Below are 27,075 nucleotides of genomic sequence, written 5' to 3'. Positions count from 1 at the left end.
CTGTTATTACTACAAAAAAAACTCTGATTTTAACACCCTTTATTCATTAACAGTATAATTTATCTTTTATTTTTTCCATTATTATTTAATTTCTTTAGTAATTGTCATTGCAGACATAAGAAATAGAATTATTACGTCCATTAATAAGTATTGTTGTGTTTTGTGGACATATATTACATCAATAAGATTTATTGTTAAATAGAGTAACGCTTATAAAAAATATATATATATTACGTGAGTAAAGTTTACAAATTTCTTTGACTTTCTTTAAACCCCACAATTTTTGTTAATAACAAAAATCTCAGGTGAAATGACATTCATTAAATAAATTTAACTTCCCTCATAAAGCTAAATAATAACAATGTCCCTTACTTGTACACCTCACGGGATCCCAATCTAGTTAAAGTTTAAGTTCCAAGAATCACAATAATAAACAATTGATAAAATAAAAATAATTTTATATCTTATAATAAAAAAAAATATCAACTAGATTTATCAAATATCATGAAATAAATTTTAGTTGTCTCATGTAAAAATTAGCCTAGTGACAATGTTCATGTCAACATTAAAAAGAGGTCCATGATGTATTTTGCTTCCATGATGTATTTTGCTTCATGTTAGTTAGATTTATGCACAAATTTTTATATTTTTTTGGACACTATGAAATTAGTGATATTACTTTACAAAATTAAAAGTATACAAAATTTACGTATAAATAGCATTTTAAAAGAAAATAAAAGATAAATGCAAATTAGCGAATCCATATATGGGCCTAATGGACGTTGAAGTCCCTCAATTACGGGATACACATGGACCCACCGCCACCGAAGCCAGACGCCGGTCCCCAGCCGCCTCCGGCAGTTCATCAGAGCGACGCCGATGAGGAAGACGAGAGCGTGAGGCAGCTCAACGAGTGCGCTTCTCTCTACCTATCTTTACAGGTATATTCAAATTCTGTTCGTATATCCATACACCGACGCATTTGCGTCCATCTAAAACCCTAAACCCAAATCTCGTTTTCTTGATTCATTGCAGGACTGTCTTGTCAAATCCAACAGAAATTGGAAATCTTGCCAGATGGGTCTGCTGCTCTTTCTTTCTTTAGCAATACATATTACACACGATATATATATATATATAGATATATTTATATATTTGTCATTTGGGTGTTCCAAACATGGATCTGGATTTTGGGTATTTTGTTTCTTATCTGGTAATTTGTCCATTTACTGAATTTCCCCCTTTTTCTGTTGGGCAGAAGTTCAAGCCTTGAAGGAATGCAATGAAAGGAGGAAGAATGACAGGAGAAAGTGAGGATTTTTAGCAATCTAAAAATTGTGATTCTCTGTTTTTCTTTTTTCTTTTTTAATTTGCCGAAAAAAGAAGTGATTCTCTGTTCTTGGTTTGTTTTTGCCTATTTGTTGAATGAGCTGAGGAAGATAATAACTTTCATCTTGTCAAGAATTGTTTAACAAAGTTATGTACTGATTCTTATTTGGACCCGTAATTTTATCGAGCCTTACTTGGACTCGTAATGTTATTAGTGAATGCAGACTAAAAAAATATTTTAAAACTAATTCGTGTCAAACAATTTGGGTCATCTTAGATATATTGCCTGCATTTTGAATGAGGACTATTGGATTTTCACGCACTAATGATCTCAAAGTTATTTGACATTGATGCTTTGTCCACTGGGATTCTTTTTGGTTTGCACTCTTCTTTCCACTGGGATTCTTTGAGGATATGAGAATGACAATTGGACTGTGTGAATCTGAAAATGTCAGATAATTTCTTTAAGACCAATATTGCAACCAGAGTTCATCATATAAAATTTCTTGAATTTATCTGATTTTGGAGTTAAAATGATGATACACTGATTGTTTTAAATAAATGACTTTGGCTGTAGATTCCTATCTCCAACCGGTTTCAAGCTTTGAATAAATAGGAGGGTTGTGTTAAAATAGCGGACACTTAACGTGAACAGTGTTTTAAAAGGCGCTAGTCGGGCGTTAAGCTGGGGCCGCACGCCTAGAAAATTGGTATTTTTTTTTTGTTTTTTAAATTTTGTGATGTAATTTGATGTTATTTTTTAATTAAATCAAAATTGAAAAGCATTAATAATGCAACATAAACTAATAATACAACAATAATGGAATGACAAGTGAAATATAGAATTAAGCATGAGAAAACAAATTATTATAGATCAGTTATAGGTTCAAAAAATTGATCTACGACAATATAATTAATAATATATAATTAACATCTTGATGTTATTTTCTTGGAAATATTATAGAATATATATAATTAATAATAAAAACTAAATATAAATCTAATAATTTTATATAAATAGAAAAGAAAAATAAAATAGAACAAAAAACAGAAACCAGAAATTGAAACGCAACAAACGCTCCAATACCAGAAAGAGAGAGAAAGAGGTTATGACGGAGATGGAGCCTACCGAAACGCAACAAACGCTCCAATACCAGAAAGAGGTTACGACGGAGATGGAGCCTGCGGCGGTGGAGATGGAGCTCAACGACAAGGACAGGGGCGGCGACACCGCTGAGGCAACGAGGACTAGGAGGACGCGATGGATAAGAGGCGATGACGATGAAGCTTGGCGGCGAGGATGGAACTGGACGCAACGACAGCAGTGAGCTACTGGCGGGCCGATGAAGCTTGGCGACATTGAGGTAGCAGCGTTGAGCTGAGAAGAGAGTGAGAGGGGGAGATGTTGAGAGGTTCGATTTAATGATTTAGCCAAAAAAAACCCCTAAAAGTGGCTGATATTTAAAGCCAACGAATTGGGCGTCTAGGCGCGCGGGCCGACTAGGCGCCCAAGCCGGCCAATTACTCGGGCCGGCGCCTAGGAGGCCCGACTAGGGCAATTTCAGGGCGGCCAACGACTGCCTAGACCGATTTTTAGAACACTGAACGTGAAACTTGTTGGATCGAACCACATAGAATACAATGATTGGTGTCCCATGTAATAGGCTTCTATGGTAAACTCAGAATGAGAAAACGAAGAAGAAGACTAGGTAAAGCTTTGTTTGATGCCGGTAGATAAAGAGTTAAAATTGCTTAGGAATACTAAACACCAAGTCTCAAACTTGTATGCAACACTGCTACTTCATTACAAACCACACTAAAGTTTATTAAGCTAACAGAAGAACAGATTAAAACCTTCCTGATGATTTTCACAGCGAGGCAGATGAAGTCTCGGGTGGGACAAACTTGATCGAAACGCTGTTGACGCAGTGGCGCTCATCAGTTGGCGTCGGGAAGCCCTCGCCTTTGAAAACATGGCCTAAATGACCACCACAAGCCGCACAAGTAATTTCTGTTCTCCTCCCATCCGGGTCAGGCTGAAAAAAAAAATCAAAGTTCTCATTTCAGAAACAGGAGTGAATTTAGGCAAGAATAATAGCAACAGTATATCAAACCTTCGTCCCGCTATCTAGGGTTAACTTGTGAATTCAAGCTGGTCAATCAAAATTAGATGGAATAAGTGATATGTTGTATTGTATCATGTATGTTGTACAGAATTTGACACTCACAGAGCGATTAATGGCTCCGGGAAGACCCTCGAAGAAAGCAGGCCAGCCACAGCCAGAGTTGAATTTGGTGGTAGATTTATAAAGTGGAGTGCCACAACCAGCACAATTGTAGATGCCTTCGCTGAAGACCTTGTCATATTCCCCAGTGCCTCCTGGCCTGTAAAACATCAATTTCAAGGATAGAACTCAAATCAACCACATTCCAATTGATTCGGTTCCTTAAATGCAGTTATGGAAGCGCTTTTGTAATCATTCGAAGATAAACAGGATGCTCCCCATTTATTTTATGAAATTAACCACACAACTCGTCAACAAGTCAACGAGAATCTGGAAGAAGAAATGCTTGCATACATTCATTGATGTCCATATCCATAAACGTACTAAATCTCCGTTTTTGGACATAAATCACGACCAGAAACAACCATCTATCAACATTAAAGATGACTTGAAACCTTAGAACCCCCTCCCCGCAAAAAAAAAAGCTGTAGCTGGGCAGTGAAGGCATTGCAGATAAATGAGCTAACTTGTTAATTACTTAGTAGTAATCTAATTCAATGTGCTTCAAGTATTTTGAAAATGTCAACAGGGAAACTGAAGGGCTGCTTCTTCACATCTAAAACATTACCAGAATAGTTCAGAGCATTGTTTTATATTCTTCTTTGTGGCCCAACCATGGAGGTTTGAATTCTTTCTGATGTGTCCTAAACAACATAAAAGCTTTGAACTTTAAATTGTATATTTTTTAAGGCTTTGCTTCTATTCTCTAGAAAAAAGGAAATGAAAGTCCAAGAACACAGGTTGAAGAAACAAGTTCTTCCACATTCACAATCTTCTCCATTTGGTCAAGGACTTGAAGGGAAAAAAGAGAAAAACCTTGTCTTGATACAATCCAGTAATCTCCGGCAACGACAACACAATATGTAGCTTTAATACCTTTAGACGGGGTTGACTACATAGATTCAATCAACAATCATTGTTATCTAGCGCCATATCCTACAAAAACAAATTCTCTCCTGCCTTCGGCAACAGAAAATTGGACTCTAGGATCATTCATTACATCACGAATCAATTGGTTGATCGAAAAACAGACTGCAAAATCAACACCCAAAACTTCATTAACCATTCAAAAACAGAACAAACTCACCAAAAGAACAACTCACCAACCAAATCGTTTTTAGCTCAAAACATCAGATTCCGAACTCAAAAGTCAAAACCCATCTCACACATTTGTTGATTCAAATTGCAGATATATACACACACATACACATACACATACATGAAGCAAATGTATAGATACCGTACTGGACCTCGTAGAATTGAACTGAAATCTGAACAAAGCACAAGAGACGACACAACCGGCACAGGCACAGATCATAACCAAAACAAATTAATTCAGAGCAAAATCCGAGGAATGGATTGCAGTTCTTACTCGGTTCCTTTCTGGCGGAGGATTCGAAACTGCTCCGGCGAGAGAATAGCCCGCCACTCTTCCTCCGATTTGTGAACGGAACCGGGTTTGGCGGCCATGGCTTCCGGCCTAGTCTCCCCGCAATTATGGATTCGATGGCGATGCTACAGAATCAAGCGACCCCGATGCGACTTCTGGGAATTGATTTATGGGGTGGGATTCGTCAATTTATATGGATTCTCCGGGAGGATGAATGTGGCCGGAAATTTGGTTCGATGACGATGAGGTCGTTTGGTTCGGCGAAGCGGGTTTGGATACCCAAGGCCAGGAATCTACTGGGTTGGATACGTCATACGTGTCTGATTCCTTTACATCTTCCGATGTTTTTATGAAAATACGACGAAAAATAGAAACGTAATATTGTTGTTTCCTTAATTAAATTAAAAGCAAAAGCTCTAATAAAAATATAAAAAATATATAATATTGGTGTTAACACAATTAATTTTAGGCTTAGTACATGCAATGTTCGCTCCATAATTCAAATATATAATATTTAATTTTTAGAATATAAAATATTAAAATTTTATTATTTTATTATTAAAAATTATTATTTTAAATTCTTATCATAATTAAAAATAAACAAAACAGTTATTTATGTTAGGTAAAATGACAAGTCTCGTAAAAAAAGTGGTGTCAAAGAGATATGTCAAATTAATTTTAATATATAAATATAATATTTAATCTTTTAATAATTAAAAAAATTGATATTTAGCCGTTGATATAAAAAAATTAAATTTAATAAAAAATAAAGTAAATTTCATAAAGACCCAACAATATTAAAAAATGATCTAAATTTTTTAAAAAAAAGGCCTAAAAATTTCATAAAAATAATAAAAAAGATAAATTTTATAAAAAGATATACAAATTTCATAAAAATGAGTTACAAATTCAAAAAAATACCTAAAATTTTCATAAAAACCTAAAAATAATAAAAAAAATAGCTAAATTTTATTAAAAAAATACAAATTTCATAAAAAAACTAAAAATATTCAAAAAAAATACTTAAATTTCATAAAACAAACCTAAAAATATCTAAATTTCATCAAAAGACATAAAAATTTCATAAAGAAAACCTACAAATATTTATAAAAAAAGACCTGCAAATTTTATTAAAAGACCTAAAAATAATAAAAAAACCTATATTTCATAAAATACCTAAATTTAATTTTATATGTTTTATTTCGGTCTTTTATGAAATCTAGATCTTTTTTGAATATTTTTAACTCTTTCCTATGAAATTTGTAGTTTTTTTTTTATAAAATCTAGGTATTTTTTCATTATTTTAGTTATTTTACAAACTTTTTATATATTTTTTATGAAATTGATGTCATTTTTTGAATATTTTTAGGCCTTATATGAAATTTAGGTTTTTTTTATTAAATTTGATTTTTTTTTTCATATTAAGGACCAGATGTCATTTTTTTTAATTATTAAGGGATCAAATGTTAAATTTTTTAATTATTAAAGGACAAAATATTATATTTAGGTATTAAGTAATTTGATATGACTTACTAATGTGGCGTTTAGTTGTGAAAACAGATGCATATGTGTACATGTTAATGGGTTATCATAGCAAAGACTTAAAATAATATTTTTTTAATAATTTATATATCAATTAGTGACGTTTTGTACTTCAAAAACCAAACGTTATATTTTTTTTAAATATTAAAAAACTTTCGCATATATTAAGCCTTAATTATATCATGTTTCAAGTTATGAAAAATTATCTATGAGGCGTGGGGATAGGACATGGTATTGGAGTTTGAGCACGAGACAAACCTATTCTGTCTCATTGCCAACAAAACTTTTAATTTATGAAGATTAAATTTGAATCTCTTGTTCTCATTATTAAGTGAATGAAAATCTTTGCCTTATTAAAGTATGGGGGTTAAAGGTCAAAGACAAACATAAAACTAATGGTCTCTATCAAGACTAAATAAAAGCTCACTAGATCAATTTATGTGAGAAGAGTTTAGGCATTTAAATTTTTTTTTTCATTCATAAGAAATTTGAGATAAAATATAAAAGTTTTGCTAAAAACAAATTTAGAGTTTAGACTTCAAATATTATTTATTTAAGTTAACTTTGTGTATAATTTAAAAGAAAAAACTCAAAATAGAATTTTCTTTTAATTAGAATATGTTGCCGCCTTATAAGATTATCTTCAATGGCCTTATAAGATTATCTTCAATGAGAATATTTATTGTAATCTCTATTTTATTATAGATAATTAACTTTATATTCTAATTTTATGCCGAAAGTTGTGTTTATTCTAATCCTATTCTCTATTATTATTTTTATTTTATTTATTTATTAATAAATTATATTTTTATTTATTTTATATTACATAAATTAATAATTAAATACATAAAATAATTAAATACACACCTATATATAATCAATAATTAAATACACAACCTTCATGGCATATGTCGAGCAATTACGCAAGTGATATGTTAGATTTGCATCGGTAGGTTATGAGTTTGATATTCGTCTTGCACACTAAGACAAAATTTTATACTTATAATTTATTTTTTTTACCGAAATCGAGAATATGAGCATCGTGCCTTATAAAAATAGCCATTTTAATAATTAAATATATATATATAATTAATAATTAAATACACAAATACATCTAATAGGGAAATAAATAAAAACTGCAGAAAAAAATTCACAAACCAATCTGGACGAGCCGAAAAATTCACAAACCAATCTGGACGAAAAACAGCAAGCCGACAGTGGGGGCACCGCCGCCGGTCGTCTGCTCGTCGCTCGTCCGGCGTTGATGGCCGCTGTGGGGGGAGAGATGGCGATAATGTCCTTGCATATTTCGATCGCCACAGTTGGTGATGCTTTTGAGCTTCGCCAGATTTTTAGCGATTGAGATTTGGCTTGGCGAGTTGCGTTGGAGGCCTGATTTTGGGGTTGGCTCCCTATATCAGCAACAATCCCAACTTCAAACCAGTTCGCGCAAACTCTCAACCCTCTTCTCAACCCACTTCGACCTTCTCAACCCTCTTTGAAATCAAAATCGAAATCTGAAAGCCCTTTCGCACAAACTCTGCAAATTGTTGATTCTGCGAGACCGGCGAAGTTCAAACATTTTCAGAAACCTCCCTCCTCTGCTCGGTAAATTCGAACTCTCAAAACCCTTTTTTTTTTCTGAGATCAGTCGTGTAGGATTTGTTCTTCCTTTAAAGTCAGCCGCTCAGAGGGGATACAATCCCAAATTACAAATCCCAAGCGCTGTTTTTTTTTTTTTTGTTTGTTTTCTTGTTAATGCTTGCTGCTGTGTTTTTTGTTCTTTATTTCAGCCGTGCTTGCTTTTTTAATGCTGCTGCTTGTTTTTCCCTTGTGTATTCTCCCAAACACGCAATGTTTACTGTTTTCTTTGGTTTGTTTCTACTGTTTTTGTCCTCGTAATGCTTGCTGCTGCTTTTTTGTTCTTCCTTTTAGTTGTTTATACTTTTTTTTGTTCTTCCTTTCAGTTGTGTAAAAATGCTGGTTTGATGCTATTGTAAATACTGCATATGTTTTGATATATTTTTGTTTCGATTGTTTTTATTTCCCTTCTGGTTAATGAATAATGTGTGAAATTAAGAAGTCTAAAATTGTTAGGGAAAATTTTAAACTATGGAAAATAATTATTTTAATCTATTTCTTATATGAAATTAATTAGGTACAAGTATCCGATTGGTACCCATTACCCAATGGGGATGGAGGAGGAATCCCTGTTCCAAACCCTCTCCATTTCCATTCCAATATGGCTCGTGTTGGTTCGGGTTTATATATTTGGACCTAGACCAATCATATGGTTGAATATGAAATTTTGGAGCCACAATTGACCCAATTACAAAGAAAAACTAAACAAACTCATCCCAATTAAATTTGGGTTTGAATGGGCTTAGTCTCAATTCCAAAATCTATGTAATTACATTAAATTTGTATTGTAGACCAGTGCCATGCCTAAATATTAAGATCTATAAACATATTTTAACATAATTTTTGAAAAAATAGCAGGCGCAACCAGGATAGAAGATTACAAAAACATATTAATAATAGTGTGGCTTTGATACTGTTTATATAACTCAGCTTGGATTGGGTTTATAGACTTGACAGTCTAACTCAAATCTGATCTGATGCCAATCATGTCCAAAAAATAGAACCAATATCAAGTTAGGTTAGGAAAAACTAGATCTGACCCAATCACGGTGGTTTGGTTTGGATCAGTTCCTGGTCTACCTGATCCATTAAGCACCCCTGGATTTATGTACATAAATTGTGTACTTTTTATTTTCATTATATTGAAAAAATTATATTCTAGACATGGCTTTAAAAATATATTCAATAAAAGAAAATATTATTTTTTATAAAATTTGTACTCAAACTGATAATAGAGTAATACAAAAGTAACATTTTTAATATCGTTAGCTGCTTAGTAATTGTCCTCTTTCACAATGCATGAATAAATTTTTTGATTGTAAATTATTATTTTTCTGAATAAAGAAAAAGGAAAAAACTAATTTAATTTGAGTTTCCAGTGTCTTGTGAAAGGTATTGCTAAGTTTGAGATTCTAAAATTTACCAGTTTAAGCTGAAGATCACTGATCACATCACCAATTAGTTGCAACATTAAAGTATGTTCCTATGTTTTTCCTGTTCTTCCGTTGTCGTTTCTGTTGCTGCAAACTCTAAGTGGTGAAAACTGAAAGCAACAAGCAGGGAGATTTAAAATCACACAAGAATAGTGTCTAGAGAGAGAGAGAATCAAGTAAACCATTCAAGCGGATATCATTCATATATAATGGCAATGGATGGGTTCGGAAGAAACTCAGGTCCACGTTTTGGTACTATAGCAGAAAATCCATTTAGCAACTTGCCTTCTCGATCTCCCAGGTACTCTCTCTTGCTCCCTCCTTCCCACTCTTTATTGTAGGTATATGTAACATAAGCATTTATAAATGCATCTACTTGATTTGTGTTAGGTGTTATTCAAGCAGATAGTCCTTTACTTTTTTCCCTTTAGATTTTTTTGTTGGATTAAGTGTTAGATTCTGAAAGCTTAGAATGGCTGATCTTGCAATTTTTGGGAAAAGCTTTCTACAGCTGATCTCATAAAAAGGGTCTAATGGAGGAAAAAAAATAAAGAACCATGGACAATGGGAAGTCCCTTCAACTGGTGATGCTTATCTTGCCTTCTGTTATTAATAGTCAAGAAAGAAGCTTAACTGTGCACAGTTGTTCCCTATCAGGGCACTTCCAGTCCACGTATAAGTCCTTTGGTTGTTAACAATATTGTGATGAGTGAAACCCTTTTATTGATCTGCGATGAGTCATTTTGGTGTTGAGTGAGAATGATCTCTTGGTTGTACTTTCCTGAACATAAAGAAAATAAGAACAAAAAAAGGTTTGTAGTAGTCTGTCAAATCCTTATTATGTATTATTGGCCCAATTTTGGCTCCTATTACAATCTTCATGGTGTGGCAACAGTGACTTGAAATGCAGTCTAAAAGCTTTTGCTGGTTATTTGTTTGAGCTATGCACTAACTTTGAATCATACTAGACAGCTATCTACTCCCTGTTGAACCAGTTAATCCTATCTCATTTTGATAACAATTGGTTTCTCCACGTTAATTGCATCCATGGTCATAAAAAGAATGAAATGTTAGTAGTAGTCACTATTTTTTTCTATCCTGCAGTTGCATAAAAACTGATATGCTTGTTGTAACCATTGAAGCATTAAGTGTCACTCATCTATGTGGAAAGTTGGGTACATATTTTTTAACACGCATAATCTTCATGAAGTTTTTAATTGAAGAAATAGATAGCAGGTTTGGCTCCTGATTCTTTATGCAATGCTATGTGATAGCTTTGAATAGAATGTTTCCTTAACCAGATAGAATTTGCAAAATGGATACATAGAAACTTTCTAAAAAGTGTGTACTAGTCTATTATTTATTGATTTGAACAATAAAGACAGGAAAACTTAAGTCAATCGTTACCTATGTCAAACATGTTTGGGAAGTTGCTTTTCATGCTATATAAATGAAAACTCATACTTCTTGTCCAGGGCATAGATGATTGTCATCTCTTAAGATAATTGAGATTAGGAAATAGAGGTAAGAATTCTTCTTGGTTTGTTTCCTTTTAAAAATGTACTGGTATGAGAATCTGTTGTAGGGTTAAATGCTGAATGGGTAATTAGATATGGATTATCTCCAGCCCTTATTGTTAAACTGATCCTCCTACCAAGCTAAATGGACTTTTTGGGGTGTGGTTCTTTTTTTCCTCCTCTAAGACAAAATGTTGCAATATTATCTCCCAGGCCCATGAAGTCTTCACCTAAAGTCAATGATGGGCAAAAATCTCTTTCCAGCAGTTTTGATGCTCATACTTATCTAAGGTCTTCTACGGTTTCCTCATTTACTGCTTCACAAAATTCTGGAGTTTACTTCCCTGCCAGACCATTTCAAGACCTGAAAAGAACTAGATCGCCTGAATTATTATCTACTGAAGAGGATAGTGTGAGAAGCACCAGAAGGAGCAGTGCGAGGTTAGTCCTTCTGTCTTATAGCTAGACTGCACAGCATATCCATCTCAGGCATTTCATTATTTGGCTTATATTTCCCATTTGGTGTTGTTCATGAGATTAATCTACACAAGGGCTACCCTAATAAAGGTTTACTTCCTTTTCCACTTGTTTCTTTTCTTTTCTTTTTTGATTTGGTAAAGATGTTATCAAAAGAAACCATGGGAGTCTATCCTTGTATTGTACAGAAAGGAAAGAGCTGTACAGAATCTATATGCAAAAAGAACTTATCCAAGAACTGCATAAAGGAAGATGTACAAAGAGGAGTTGATATGCAAAAAAGGACTATTCTACCTAAACCAAAAAAAAAAAAAAAAAAGGAAAAAAGAAAAGAAGTAAAACAAGAACATAAAAAAAAGAGCCAATATTTCTAATCCTGAAGCTCCCCAGGGAAAAACTTCTATTCTGACTGACAAGATGATAATTGAACTCATCTCAATATCTACCCCAAAAACTCTCTTTGAAACTTCTAAAGCCTCTTGATCATCCATGATGGCATAGAAAAAGGAGCCAATTATTCATGCGGGAAGACTCAAGTAGGTCCTTTTAGGAAGGGCAAGCTTACTGGCTTATGGCAATATTGTAAAGGTTCTTGTGAAACACTGTAATACCGATTTTGTAATTTACAAAAAAAAGAAGAAAAACTAGTGTGATACCAAATACTGCTAGAAATATCATCCTCTCCATTGATGACAAGTCACAAGCCTACTGGTCAGGTTATGCCTCTTATGCACATCATGCATCCTATGAAAGAAAATCTATGGTTACATTCTCCTTTCTAAATAATCACTGCTCCAGATTTTCTATTTCCAACAAACTTCCTCAGAGGTCGGGGGCTTTCCTCTGTTCATTTTCACTTGAATGACTTCTCCTCTAAAAGAGGACCCCTATGTTCTTTCTTTCTTCCTTTCTTATCCCACACATTCATGTTGTCTAAAAGTCCTATATCTACCCTCACCTTCATTTTCACCTTCCCGTTCTGTTTCTTGGCATTCTCCTTCAAGAATTTAAGTTTTCTAGAATGATATAAAATTAGGGGGAGCCACTCACTGCACACCTGTATCATCAATTTTAACCAGCTGCAATTTGTAGCCACCAATCTTTTTCTCTCTTATCCTCTTCTTTCTTCTTCATTTTCAAATATTTACTATTTTATATACATTTTTTTGTCATGAATACATGATTATACCAATTTTCCCCTCAAGAATACATGATTTACTGTGTCAGTGAGTTTTGTAACATTAGTTGTTATGCAATACTGAATTCCGCTTCAGTTTATGTTGTCTGTGCAGTCACTATTGAGCAATTAATGCATAAGAAGATTAGTTATAACAACATAATGCCTTAGTATTAGGATTTCATAAGTAAACTTGACAGTAAAGGAAAGTAAGTTTCTTGTTTCTATTAAGAACAAATAAATAAGTATATATCTATCGATATATATATATATATATTCGTTATTTGATGATAAGCAACCTCCCCAAGGTTGGGCTAATAGAATCCTATTGGGTTCCATTTTCAAGTCTTATTTGGCAGATTTTTTAATTATCTAGCTTATTTTGCTTTGTTTAATTGGGTAGGCCTCCAGATTCGCTCTTTAATTATGATACCCACTCTCTATCACCAAGGAGGCCATCTCCTCGTCCATTCCCAGAAGAACATCATGCTATCAGGAATTTCAGGCCACCTGCTGAAACTCAGAGGTAACTTTGACCATAGTAATGTTATGTGCATGGGTGGGTGCTAGGATGTATTTGTTAATTATAGTGAAATGTACCCCTTTTGTTAATAATATTGTAGTGGCCCACTACCGGATAGTCCCGCTAGCATAGGATATCCGAAAGGAGGTCATCACAAGTGTGATATAGAACAATAACATACAACACCATAATACTATCCTTAGATAAACTCAGCGGAAGCTAACATAAAGGTTTACAACATCTTAGACCATAGTCTAAACAAAATGAGATACAAGGGCACTAACAAATTTTACAACATAAAATTTCCTCACACTTGCCCTCATCACAAATGCTAACATAGACCATCTAATTTGGAAGGTCTCTGTACACTTCTAACCCTGGGCTTTAGCCCCACTGGGCTCGCCCTCAACCACTGCTCTACTTGTACCTGGAATGACATGAGAGTAAACAAGGTGAGCCACAAGGCTCAGCAAGTGTATTTATAAAGCATGGAGGTATAGAATCAAAGGCAGGGATAATCAAGATAGAATAAACAACTCTATGATGAGATATTAGTATAACGCGACTCATAAGTTTTCGGTTTACATTAATTTCCCATGCCGTGATTATTACATATATTATGCACTCGTTCCCATGCTCATGCATATGCACCAATAGTAGGAAATTTTTCTGCATAATTCTCAAGGCTCTCACGGCCTATATATATATATATATCCATTCATGAATATATATGCATCATGAAAATACATCAACAAATGATAACAATTTGAGCCACGCCTTCTGGGTTGATGGCCACCTCACCCGCGTCAAGCGCTCATAGGATATCCTTTCTCATCCACGGACTTAGCCGTCGCGCAAAATAATAGGTGCGCAAATCAGTATAATCATGCATCACATATGCATATCCCCATTTCATGTCAATCCTCAATGATTAAGAAAAATCTCAAATCATGCTTAACATGCACAATTACATAAATTAAAGTGTGCACTATCTTATTATCACAGGGTAAATTTTAATACATTTATTGACTCATACTTATAGAAATGCCCAAACCAATATTTACGGTATATTTTTACCCCAATAATAATCGCAAGGAATCAAAATTTATACATGCAAGAAACACTAAATCTTGCATGACACTAGACCCTAATGAATAAATGTCATTCCTTAAGAAATGTAGGGTGACACAAAACCCTATTTAGATTTTTGCAATGTTCAACAAGAAAACGAATTAATATTGCAAGATTTATCGAAATAAGGAAAATAAAACCCTTTTTATCCAACAATGAGGGTTATCAAGAATAATTCAAAAAAACAATGGAAGAACTATACAAAAATCATAATTTTAAACGTAGGAAGGATAGACTACATAGGAAGAGTTGAATAACAACATATTTCAGAAATTTCCAGATTTCAAGCATATTTTCAAAAATCCAATCTGGGCTCAATATTTGGTCAAATACTACAAACGATATACCAAATCAAAGCCTAATGAGTCTAGTTTCTGGAACATCAATTGGATTTGAAATCGGAAATAACCACAAGGAGATATTCCACAAAAATCGAAACAAGGCAGAATTTGTAACAGTAATTTACAGAATTCTACATAGAATTCAATAAGGTTGTTATGGGTACAAATCATAACCAAAAATTTCAAATCTTATACCGAATCGAAGCCCATGAAGTATATTTTATAGAAAAAATAAATGGATCACAATTTGGATATAACCACAGAGCATTATACCCCAAAAACCGAAGGAAGAACAGATTATTCAAAAACAGAGCAGAAAATTTTCAGATTCTGGGCAAGAATTTACAAGGATACTGTAGGCTCAAAACATAGCCAAAAATTCTAAAAAATTTATCAAATGAAGATTATCAAGTCTAGTTTATATAGAAACAAACGGATCTTGAATCGAATATAACCACAGAGAGTTATACCCTAAAGAGTACAACAAGGTCAGTTTACTCGAAAGCAGTAAAATTTCCAGATCTTAGCAGGGATTTACAAGGCTATAACATGATCAAATCTTAGTCAAAAAAATCGATTCTTGTGTCTAAAATTGAGCTTAAGATGTCTAGTTTACAACCCAACAAACGGATCTCAATTTGGATATAAACACAAGGAGTTATAGACCAAAGAACATAACATGGTCAATGAATCCGAGAATAAGAATTTAAGAGCAACAACTTAAAAATGAAGGAAACAAGCCTTCTAAGATGGAAACAAGGTTCAAGAACTTGCATTAAAAGATAAAAAAGAGAAGAAAAACTTACACAATCATAAGGAGAAGAAGAAGAAGAAGATCTTGAATTTGAAACAAGAAGGAAGGGAACTTGCCTTAGATGGTTGCAATCCAAAGACATGAAGACACCCCTTGAAATTGAAAATTCCATAGTCTCCACTTAAAGCTTCAATGAAGAAGAACAATGGAGGAAGAAGAGACAATCGGGAGAGGGAGAAGAAGAAGGGAACAAGAAAGTAAGAAGAAAGAAAAGGAGGAAAAAAAATGTGGGAGACTTGTCTCCCAACTCCTTTCAATTCATCTCCCTTTTAATTTTCTATAATTTACCCTTCATACTAACACACACAATTCACATATCTCTTACCCATTTTGGTCATTTTACCATTTTCTTAATCTTTTTTCTTTTTAATTAAGATACCATTCTCTATGCCCATGGCCCAAGCCCAAGTCAAAATATATAGCCCAAGCCCAAGTCAAAATATATGGCCCAATCCAATTAAGGCCCAATGGACTTTTCTTGAGATTTGGGTTCAACCCAATTCATTTACACTTAAGATTTAATTATTTATCAATGGTCTAATTCAAATAAGGCCCAAACCCATTTAGCCCACAACTTTGAGACTTTTTCACACCAAATATTATTTTCATTAATTTACCCCCATTACCAACTCATATAATATTTTTAACAATTAATTAATAAAGGCAACAACTCTAATGTGCAAACTAAAATACCCATAACACTTAGACCCACTAACGGGTCGTTACAAATATTCTATCCAAAGACAGGTGTTTAGGTGCAGTTTGTATGGCATTACATTTTGAGTTGTTTCGGACCTTGTTCTGAATTATGGACTATTTTATTCTGACCACTTGATGAAGCAAATACAATTTCTCAGCTTGAGTTACTTTCTTTTCAAATAGTTTTATAACTGCTCATGGGCTCTTATAGCCTAGAAGTCCATTCAAATTTCAGGGGGGTTGCATGTTTGCCTAGCATTTTAATTAAATGAGATTCCTATATTTGGCTTCATCATATATCATTAAGTGATCAGTTATTCCACATGAAAAATAGCATTGTGAATCTTTTATTTAATTTTTTTAAGGCTTGGAATTTCCATACACGAAACCCTAATGGTCTTCTACTTCTAATACTTATTTTTGGATACAGTTTGCTTTGAATTGTCTAAATTATTTTTCTTTGTTTAATTGGTAGGCCTTCAGATATATTCTTCAATGATCATGGATATTCTGTAATGCCAAGGACACGATCACCTCCACCTTTTCCAGGGAACAATCAACCTGTAGGAAATTTCAGTCCTCTTCTTGAAACTCAGAGGTAACTTCAACCTTCATCTTAAACTGTGTGTGGAAAGGTGCAAGCATACATCTGTTAATGGCATGGAAAATGTGGTGTGATTCTTACTTGTATGTTAAGTGTTAACCAGTAATAAATCCAACTTTCTGGCATCTGGAGGTTAAAAATATGGAATGCTTTGTAATTTTTGTGCATGGTTTGGTGTTGATGTGTATCGATTCAACTAGAATCTTTGTTAGTTACTGACGCAGCGTGTAGCGCGTGTGTGAAGAAAACACACCAAAATAAACTCTTGAAAGAACAAACTTCAATGGCCAAAGTTTGGCTTTCAAGAAGATGGAAAAACAAAACTATTTTGCTAAGAGAACACAAATAGGTTGCTGAAATTTGTATTGAGAAAACTTAATTACAAACTCTAGATCCTAGGCATATTTATAGTGTTTGGCTAATCCAAATCTATCTAATATTTGTAAAAAAAATCCAACTAGAATCCTAATAGAAATAAATCTTAAATAAAATTCAACTAGAATCTTAATAAAAATAAAACCCTAATCAAACATGAAGTAGAATCCTAAAACATATGAAGTATTAAAATACTATTCTGGAGCTACTATTCTGGTGATATTGTTTCGATTTGATTGGGTCAGCCTTGGGCTGAGTCTTGATTGGTGACTGCATTATTCACCTCCACTTGAGAAAAAATTCGACCTCGAATTTTGATCCGGGTAGGACAAATCCACGTTCAGCATGTACAAAGAGAGATTAGCCACATTGAATATTTGGAAATACCCATATGATTAGGCAAATCCACAACATAAGCATTATTATTGATTTTTTTTTGTAATTTTGTAAGGACCATACTTCTTTGGGTTGAGCTTGTTCTGCTTTCCTACTAGAATCTATTCATTTTTCAAGAATATCATGACTTCATCTCCAACCTCAAATACCTTGTGTTTCCTATGCTTGTCAGCTATCGCCTTGTACTTCTTATTTGTGCAACTTTTGCTTGGCATCTTCTTGAACCGCTTGAACTTTTCTACTAAGGGAACATGAGCAAAGACATTCCTCCCCCTCTTAGCCTTATCTTCGTTGGCATGGGTCCAACCATCGTCATGTTTGTTGCCCTCTGCCTCCATTGTATTATTACTGTTAGATTGAGGACGTTGAACATTCCATCTTGAGCGCTTCTCTAATCTGGTAGATCTTATTACAGGTCCTTCTCCTTTCATTAGCTTTCTTGATTTTGACTTTTCAACAGCTTCCGAATTCATCTGTAGATTTTTTTTGCCTGGAGAAACATTCTTTTGCAACTGTTTCGAATAAAGGCTCATTCCACGACTACCAGCAGTCTCTCAATCACTTAAAATATTGATACTTGAATCCTCCTTTGGTCTAAGCACTTGATCAGCTATAGCAACAGTTGCTATAATATTCTTAGTTTCGAAATCTAATTTCAGATTAATACTGAAAGTAGTTGCACTACCCGAGTTAACTAGCATGGGAGATCCAACACTCCTATCCACAAAGAGACCTCTATGACCATATTGCTTTTGCAATTGCAAAGGTGAATATGTTCTTATTGCCTTTGATTCAACCATGCCAGAGCATGAATAAACTGTAGAAGGATTTGTTACCATGGCCTCTATCTCCTTTACAGTCACAAGCTGATTAGAAGAAACACCACCATCATATTGGATTGCAAAGCAATGCCTAAGCCCTCGAGACTGAAAAATACCCCAGTATGAGTCAATAACCTTGGAGTTTCTGTCATGTTAGCAGCATAAATTGAACCTGAGTTTGCAAACATTGAGGTTGCTGGGACAACATAATGTTTGAGATCAAGCTCCAAACTCATCGAAAAACCATTCTTTAGTTTATACTCATCGTTTCCCCAATGGTTGTGTTGTTGCGCATTCCTCCTAACCCCTTTACCACTTGGGTTGGCTATCATACGACCAAGATCATCCTCGTCGTCGCTATCATTCATCATTGGTCTTTTAGGATTAATGAGGACAGGATTAATGGCTGGTCTTCCCGGTTTAACGTAGCCGGCTTGATTCACGCCATTAGTCTAGTTCTGATTATCCTTAACTAGTTGTAAAACGCCCAATTGGTTGCAGACTCGCTCCAATTGCTGCTCCATTGTACGAGTTATTTCCTGTTGTTCTTCGATTGCTCTCTAAACTGCTGGTAGTCACCAATCACCGTCACAAGACTGGTTGCTACTGTTACCTTCAAGATTGGTTATCTAATTGGTTGATGAACCGCTCTGATACCACCTGACGTAGTGTGTAGCGTGTGTGTGAAGATAACACATCAAAATAAACCCTTGAAAGAACAAACTTCAATGGCTGAAGCTTGGCTTTCGAGAAGATGCAAAAACAAGACTGTTTTGCTAAAAAAATCCAAATAGGTTGCTAAAATTTGTATTGAAAAAATTTAATTACAAACTCTAAATCCTAGGCATATTTATAGTGTTTGGTTAATCCAAATCCATCTAATATTTGTAAAAAAAAATCTAATTAGAATCCCTATAAAAATAGATTCTAAATAAAATTCAACTAGAATTCTAATAAAAATAAAACTCTAATCAAACATGAATTAGAATCCTAAATCAAGTAGAAACATGAAATAGAATCCTAAAACATATGAAGTATTAAAATACTATTATGGCGCTACTATTCTGGTGATACTGTTTCGATTTAGTTGGGTCGGCCTTGGGCCGAGTTTTGATTGGTGACCGCATCAGTTACTCGTTATTATATCATTATCATAGCCGCAAAGCCTACTCTATTGGATAATGGTTAAAGGCTTAAAGCCATGTGCTTTTTTTTTTTTGCTCGGCAAAGCAAAGCTATGGGCTTTCTATTAATAGGTTTTCCTCCTATTGAATACAGTATGTGGTTTGAAGATCACCAGGAATAGGTATAAAAACTTAGCAATATGACACTAAAAAGGTCGTACTTATCTCCCCCCTCTATCCCCACAACACCCCCCACCCCCCCCCCCCCCCCCCCCCCCCCCCAAAAAAAAAAAAAGGAAAAGGAAAAGGAAAAAGAGGATTAATGCAGTACTTACCAGTTCATGTTGCACTGTTTTCTGGTGAAATGTCTTAGAATGGTATTCCAATCATGCTTATCTGGACATTTGAGCGCATTGCACCGGTTACCTGTATGTTGGCATAATTGGGAACAACATATGGCACCGTTTACTGTATTTTTTTCTTCAGTAGTTCTTAATCTGGGATTATTAGGTGATAGCTGTGACCTAAAACTTTGTATCTTGTGGCAGATCTGTTTACTATCTTTTTTTGTTTTGTTTTGCCAACCTGTTTATTTCCCTTTATAGATTTTAAAATTCAGATTTGGCATGCAAATTTGCTTTTCTTGATGAGCTGCATTTGACCTTATCCTGTGCAGTATAGATAAATTCATGCCAGACAATATAGTGAAAGATATACAGCTTTGCGAGTAGTGTTACCCACTTCATGGGCTTTTATGTTCTAAAGTTCCATCTATACTGAGGGCTTCTATGTTCTAAAGTTCCATTTATATCTGAGGTTGTTGTGTGTTTGACTCACAGAAGAATTAAATGAGATATTCTGTTCTTCTTTCATTTTTATTTCTAGTCATTTGATCACTTGTTCTCCATGAAAATAACACTTTTTGAGGGTTTATTCATTTATTGCAGTTCATGTTGACTTTTTTAATTTCTTTCCCTTTGTCTAACTGGATAGGTTGTCAGATACACTTTTGAAAGATCGTAGGCAGTCTGGGTTGTCAGGGACCCAGTCTCCTGTGTTTCCTGGAAACTATCATACTGCAGCAAATTTGAGCCCTCTTGTTCAAACTCAGAGGTAAATTTAATGTTTGTTATACCTTTGTTTTTGGTCCAGGCACCCAGTCATTAGCATAAGTACATTTATTTATAATTTGGTGGATATAACGTGTTTCTCTTACCCTATACTGTAACTGGAAGGTTAGGACCCAGTAATAAAATCAATTGCTGTCATCTGGAATAAAATCATGGGATGCTTTGTCTAGCAAGCCCTGTATGTTATGACATTGCTATCATAGATGTTGATAGTGTTGAATTGTAGCTCTTTTGAATTTTGGTCTTTATTGGTTGCTAATTGTTTTGTGACAGAAACAAAGATTACCTTTGTTACCATTGTGGGGTGAATGCATTAAGTCGTGCTTTCTGTTATAATAGGATATTCTGTACATTTCATACATTTGCAATAAAATATCATATATCTGATTATGCTGTTTTTTTGTTCTACAGGCCTTCTGTATCTCCCCCTCTTCAGGGTAACCAGGTGAGGTTGAACTATAACAACTCATGGGTTCGCCAAGACCAGTCTCCTGTGTTACCCTACGATTCTAGAAAACAGGTTACTGCCAAAAATGTGGATGCTCAAATTTTAAAAAGAACCAGATCCCCTCCTCTATCATCTGCAAATGAAGTTCCCATGGGAAATTCTCAGCTTAGTCAAATTGATTCTAAAAGGTACAAGTAGTACCATCAAACTCTGATCACATATAGATATTTCTCTTTGAGAATTTTTGAAGATCATGATGCCAAACATAAATAGGAAACTTCTGTTTGCATTTTCAAGTTGTTTGCCCTGCTATCTATGTAATTTGTCTGGGACCATGATCCTTGTATGCACATGTAAAATGGGGAAGTCTAGAATCACAAAAAAGCTTCAGAAGCTGTTGTGGAGGATTCAGTTGATGGAGAAGTATGTACCACATACGGGCTTGGATTCTTTGCATCAATCCTTGAGCGTTGAGTGGGATTGTTGAAAAACATTTGATTGTTGGAAGGTATAAACTAGGTATTTCTCTATTTCTTATTCATAATATGTTGATTCTCTTCTCTTTATAGAGGAAGAGAATAATACAAAAGAAAAGAGAAATATACATAGCTTATAAAAATACAAAGAATATTCTATATCCAAAAATACTTCTATTTCTGCACTCCCCCTCAAGCTGGCTTGAAGATATCTTCCATGGCAAACTTGCTCACAAGTTTCTCAAACTGAGTTTTGTGTAATCCCTTTGTAAGAATATCAGTTACTTGGTCAACTGTTGGAATGTAGGGCATACAAATTACTCCATTATCAATTTTTTTCTTGATAAAGTGTTTATCCACCTCTATATGTTTTGTCTTGTCATGGAGAAGGAGAACTAGATTATGAGCAATAGATATTGTAGCTTTATTATCATAGTAAACTTTAATTGGTAGGGAAGTGGAGACCCTCAAGTCTGATAGAAGCCTCTTTATCCACATAACCTCACAAATACCATGGGCAATTGCACGAAATTCAGCTTCAACACTGTTTCTGGCCACCACATTTTGTTTCTTACTCCTCCAAGTAACAAGATTGCCTCCCACAAAGGTGCAGTACCCTGATGTAGATCTTCTGTCAGTTACACTGCCTGCCCAATCTGCATCTGTATAAGTCTCTATATGAAGGTGTCCACGTTTTTTAAAAAGTAGACCCTTCCCAGGGGTTCCCTTTAAGTACTGCAGAATTCTGTAGGTAGCTTCAAAATGTTGTGAACCAGGTGAGTGCATAAATTGACTTACAACACTTATAACAAAGGCTATGTCTGGTCGAGTATGGGATAGATAGATAAGTCTACCCACAAGCCTTTGATATTTCTCTCTTTCTACCACATTCTTGGCCTCAATAGGTTGAAGTTTTAAGTTGGATTCAATGAGAGTTTCAGCAACCTTACACCTAAGCATTCATGTTTCATTGAGTAAGTCCAGAATATACTTACGTTGGTTGACAAAGATCCCCTCCTCAAATCTTGCAAACTCCATCCCAAGAAAATACTTTAGAGGACCCAAGTCCTTGATCTCGAACTCATGAGCTAATCTCCTCTTAAGCTCTTCAATCTCTCCCTTGTCATCACCAGTCATTATTATATCATCCACATAGACAATTAAAATTGCTTTCTTACCATCACTAGCGTGTTTGAAGAACAGTGTGTGATCTGCTTGACTCTGAATGTAGCCATAACTTTTCACCGCCTTTCCAAATCTTTTAAACCATGCTCTTGGAGACTGTTTAAGACCATACAAGGATTTTTTAAAAAGGCATACCTTGTTTATACCGAGACTCTTCTCAAATCCTGGTGGGAGATCCATAAACACTTCTTCTTCTAAATCACCATTTAGGAAGACATTCTTTACATCAAATTGGTGAAGTGGCCAATCGAAATTCACTGTAAGGGAGAGAAGAACTCGAATGGAGTTTATTTTAGCTATTGGAGCAAATGTTTCTTAATAGTTGATGCCGTATGTTTGGGTGAATCCCTTAGCAACTAGCCTTGTTTTGTATCTTTTTATGCTCCCATCTACCTTACATTTTATAGTAAATACCCACTTATAGTCTACCGTTGTTTTGCCTTCTGGTTTGTTCACAATCTCCCAAGTTCCATTCTTTCTAAGAGCACTCATTTTCTCCTGGACTGCTAACTTCCAATCTAGGTCATCAAGGGCATCCTTAATTGTTCTTGGGACATGCATGTTAGAAATATTTGAAAGAAAGGCCTTATGATAATTAGACAATTTTTGGTATGACAGGTATTTGGCAAACGGATGTTTGGTACAAGATCTCACTTCTTTCCTAGTAGCAATAGGGATATCAAGATCGGACACGTCAATGAAAAATAATTTGAGGGAGTGAGTTTAGAGTTACCATGAGAAGAAGAAATACTGTCAGAAGGCTCATCATTCGGAGATGTCGATTGTTTAATTGTTAGAGGAATATTCAGAGTATTCTTCAGGTTTGCCTTCTTGTATAAAACTGAAGCTCCGGTTTTGAAATATTTTGATTCGTTTGTGGTAATTCTCCCCCTGGTTCCAATCCCATCATGCTAGGCACCTATGAACCAGACACACCCTGTTCCACAACGTTTGGAACATTTATATCCTTGAGTTATTTATCAGAGTAGATGAGAGTACCAATCATGGTAGGACAAGGGTCATAGAATTTTAATGAATTATCCTTCTCAACATTAGAATTCAAAAAATTATCTTTTTTCTCAATATGTTCCCCCGGAAGATGATTTGTGGTAAAGTAGGGTTGAGTTTCGAGAAAAGACACATCCATATTGATATAAGTTTTTTTGGTGACAAGATTAAAGCATTTGTACCCTTTCTTATTTGGTGCATAGCCCAGAAAAACATATTTTTCAGCTGTGAGATCCAATTTGGAACGAAATATTTGAGGAACATAAACGAAGCAAGTGCATCCAAAAACTTTTAAGGGTAACTCAGAATATATATGGCATAGAGGAAAAAGTTGTTTTAAAGAGTGTAAGGGAGTTTGAAATTGTAGAACACGAGTGGGCATACGATTGATGAGATAGGAAGCAGTTAAAATTGCATCACCCCAGAGATATTTAGGGATATTCATAGAAAATATGATGGCCCTGGCAACCTCTAGGAGGTGTTGATTTTTTCGTTCAGCAATAGGGGAGTTTCTTGACAAGTGGCTTGATGTAAAATTCTTTTTTCTTTTAAAAAACCCCCCAAAGATTTATTAAAATATTCAGTGCCATTATCAGATCGAAGAATATAGATTTTTGTGTTAAATTGAGTTTCAATCATATGGAAAAAATCCTTGAAAGTTCTAGACACATCTGATTTTTTTGCATGTAAGTAAATCCAACAAACTTGAGTATGATCATCAATAAAAGTAACAAATCATTTTTTGCCAGACAAAGTAAAGACCTTAGAAGAGCCCCAAATATCACTGTGTATCAAATAGAATGGTTTTGAAGGACAATAGGGTTTTGGATGAAATTTAACATGATGATATTTGGATAAATTACAACTCTTGCACTGAAACATAGAAGAATCCATTCCTTTAAACAACGTAGGAAATAAATATTTCAAGTAAGGAAAATTGGAATGGCCTAGCCTAAGATGTCATTGCATTATTTGATTAGAAACAGAAGAAAACTGGAATGGCCTAACCTAAGATGCCATTGCATTATTTGATTAGAAACAGAAGTAGAACTAGTACCACTCAGCCCGTGAGCTTTTTTATTACACAAGATATCCCCATTCAAATAGTAGAGTTTGTTTATTTTTCTAGCACTGCCAATTGTCTTCCCCGAGTTCTGGGCCTGAAAAATGCAATAGGAGTTAAAAAAGATAACACGACAATTAGAGTTTTTGGAGAATTTACTAATAGATAGAAGATTGCAGGCAAGTTTAGTAACATGGAGTACTGATTGAAGATCAATACTATCAGAGAGTTTAATGAGAAATTTACCTACAATTGGTGAAAGACTACCATCGGCTATTCTTATTTTTTCATTACCAGCACAAGGAATATATGAGTTGAATAGATGCAATAAACCAATCATATGATCAGATGCTCCTGAATCAATGATCCATGGAATAGATTGGAATGAACTAGACAAGGCAAAAGAATTTCTACCTGAATAGGCCAATGAACAATTGGGTGTACCAGGGGACAAATTAGGCTTTAGCAGTTGCATGAGTTAATCAAGTTGCTCTTTGTTGAATGGTCCTGCATTAGCTTCACGGGCAGTAGGTTGGGATCGCTTTGATCTAGGCTTCCAATTGGCTGGTTTGCCATGAAGTACCCAATAGGTCTCTCGAGTAAGGCGTGGTTTATTGCAATGATCACACCAAACACAAGGCTTTTCTTCTGCCTTTCGTTGACTCGCAATATGCCGTCCACCAGCATTAGCATCAGCAGCCACAAGTGCCATATTTTCATATAGCCCACTTTCACCACTCTTCTTTTTGCCCAACATAACCAGTCTTCGACTTTCTTCATGCCGAACTTCAGAAAAAGCTTCACTTAGAGACGAGAGTGGATTTCTACCGACGATCCTCCGACGGACTTCATCATACTCAACATTGAGTCTAGCGAGAAACTTAAATACCCGATTAGCATCAACCATTTTCTGATAATGTTTGCAATCGTCTGTGTTCTTCCACTCATGTGTTGAAGAGATCCAAGTCCTGCCATATACGCTTTAAAGAATTAAAGTATATGGTGACAGTATCACTACCTTGTCGAATCTCACCAAGCTTCAAGTTGAGTTCGTAGATTTGGGATTGATTCCCCAAATCGAAATACATGGCAGTGACTTCATCCCATATTTCCTTTGTTGTAGAGAAGCACATATAATTCGAACTTATCTCTTCCTCCATGGAGTTAACAAGCTACGTCATCACCATTGAATTCTTAGCATCCCACATGTCATACAGTGGGTCTTTACTGTCTGGGGCTGATGTGGCGCCAGTTAAATAGCCAATCTTTTCCCAACCTCGAATGTACATACGAACAGATTGCGACCAACCTAGGAAATTAGTACCATTGAAACGAATGGTTGTAATTTGTACTGGATGTGAGTTGGAGGAGCTTCGGGGAACTTGAAATTGGTCTTGAGAGGACTGGAATTGTTGGGTCAGAGTGACTGAAGATGCAGAATCGGTCATGGCGGTTGAACAATTAGATTAGGGTATTGCACTGCATGTTGGCAGCAAAACAATCAGATCTGGACACACCAGTAGTGACCCACAGATCTGGACCCAGTAGTGTGTTAGGACTCCTATTAAACAAACTTATCAGAGGAGAAAAAAGGAGGGGAAAAGGGGTGGGGGGGGGGGGACCACAAGGGGGGGCAACCAAGTAAAATGACCCAAGGCTAAAAAAAGTCACAAGTTAGTTAGAAGAGAATATTCTAGCATGTGGCTGGAACGAGTGGGAGGAGTAAGTATATAAGGGAGAAGAGAAGGAGAGAGAGGTGTGGAAAATTCTGTTAGAGAAGTCGTGGGAGAGAGAGGCCCTCTCGAATAGGCCTATTTGGTTTTTCTTTCATTGTTTTTGCTACATCCATTGTTGAAGCTACTGTAAGTGAGGAATTCCTACTATTTTTGAGTGAAAGTTCAATCAAATTTTGAGAAGAGTTCTATCATTTGGTATCAGAGCGCTGATTCATGGGGATATACGTTTCTGAGAGAGTGAGCGAGTTAGAGGGGAGGTTGGGGAATTATCAACAATAGATAGAAGGACGAATGGAGGGATTGCAAGTCGGGTTGGATTCTATGAGGAATGAATTCCAGAAGGTGCATAACATAGAGAAGAACATGACGATGATGTTGGACCAATTCAACTTATTGATAGAGAAGTGGGA

The 27,075-nt window shown here is 35.1% G+C and overlaps 3 protein-coding genes across 5 annotated transcripts in view; 2 read left to right on the top strand and 1 right to left on the bottom strand.

Annotated features, from left to right (window-relative positions):
• The first annotated feature begins 778 nt into the window (after positions 1-778).
• Positions 779-1,549, top strand: LOC127798822 (uncharacterized). Its single transcript, XM_052332441.1, has 3 exons — positions 779-941; positions 1,036-1,081; positions 1,259-1,549. The coding sequence occupies exons 1-3, from the start codon at positions 810-812 to the stop codon at positions 1,312-1,314; spliced, it is 234 nt and encodes a 77-aa protein (XP_052188401.1). The 5' UTR covers positions 779-809; the 3' UTR covers positions 1,315-1,549.
• A 1,486-nt stretch (positions 1,550-3,035) lies between these two features.
• LOC127798821 (peptide methionine sulfoxide reductase B5-like) lies at positions 3,036-5,320 on the bottom strand. Its single transcript, XM_052332440.1, has 3 exons — positions 4,987-5,320; positions 3,558-3,714; positions 3,036-3,365 (listed from the first exon to the last, which is right to left on the bottom strand). Exons 1-3 carry the CDS (start codon positions 5,082-5,084, stop codon positions 3,198-3,200), a joined length of 423 nt encoding a protein of 140 aa, XP_052188400.1. The 5' UTR covers positions 5,085-5,320; the 3' UTR covers positions 3,036-3,197.
• A 2,422-nt stretch (positions 5,321-7,742) lies between these two features.
• The window catches only part of LOC127800567 (SAC3 family protein B), a 33,517-nt gene continuing 14,184 nt past the window's right edge, over positions 7,743-27,075 (top strand). The window contains exons 1-7 of one of the 3 annotated variants that reach the window (XM_052335259.1): positions 7,743-8,154; positions 9,748-9,921; positions 11,351-11,578; positions 13,195-13,317; positions 16,775-16,897; positions 20,613-20,732; positions 21,161-21,385. In XM_052335259.1, coding sequence (XP_052191219.1) covers positions 9,830-9,921; positions 11,351-11,578; positions 13,195-13,317; positions 16,775-16,897; positions 20,613-20,732; positions 21,161-21,385 — 911 coding nt within the window. In that variant the 5' untranslated portion in view covers positions 7,743-8,154; positions 9,748-9,829. Of the gene's footprint in view, positions 8,155-9,721; positions 9,922-11,350; positions 11,579-13,194; positions 13,318-16,774; positions 16,898-20,612; positions 20,733-21,160; positions 21,386-27,075 lie in introns of those variants that run through there. The other 2 variants (XM_052335261.1, XM_052335260.1) reach the window with 2 other exon arrangements.

This window comes from Diospyros lotus, chromosome 4 (genome assembly GCF_014633365.1).
Source record: "Diospyros lotus cultivar Yz01 chromosome 4, ASM1463336v1, whole genome shotgun sequence".
NCBI lineage: Eukaryota > Viridiplantae > Streptophyta > Magnoliopsida > Ericales > Ebenaceae > Diospyros > Diospyros lotus.
Note: the sequence above shows the minus strand (reverse complement) of the source record. Positions and strands in the feature narration are given on the sequence as shown.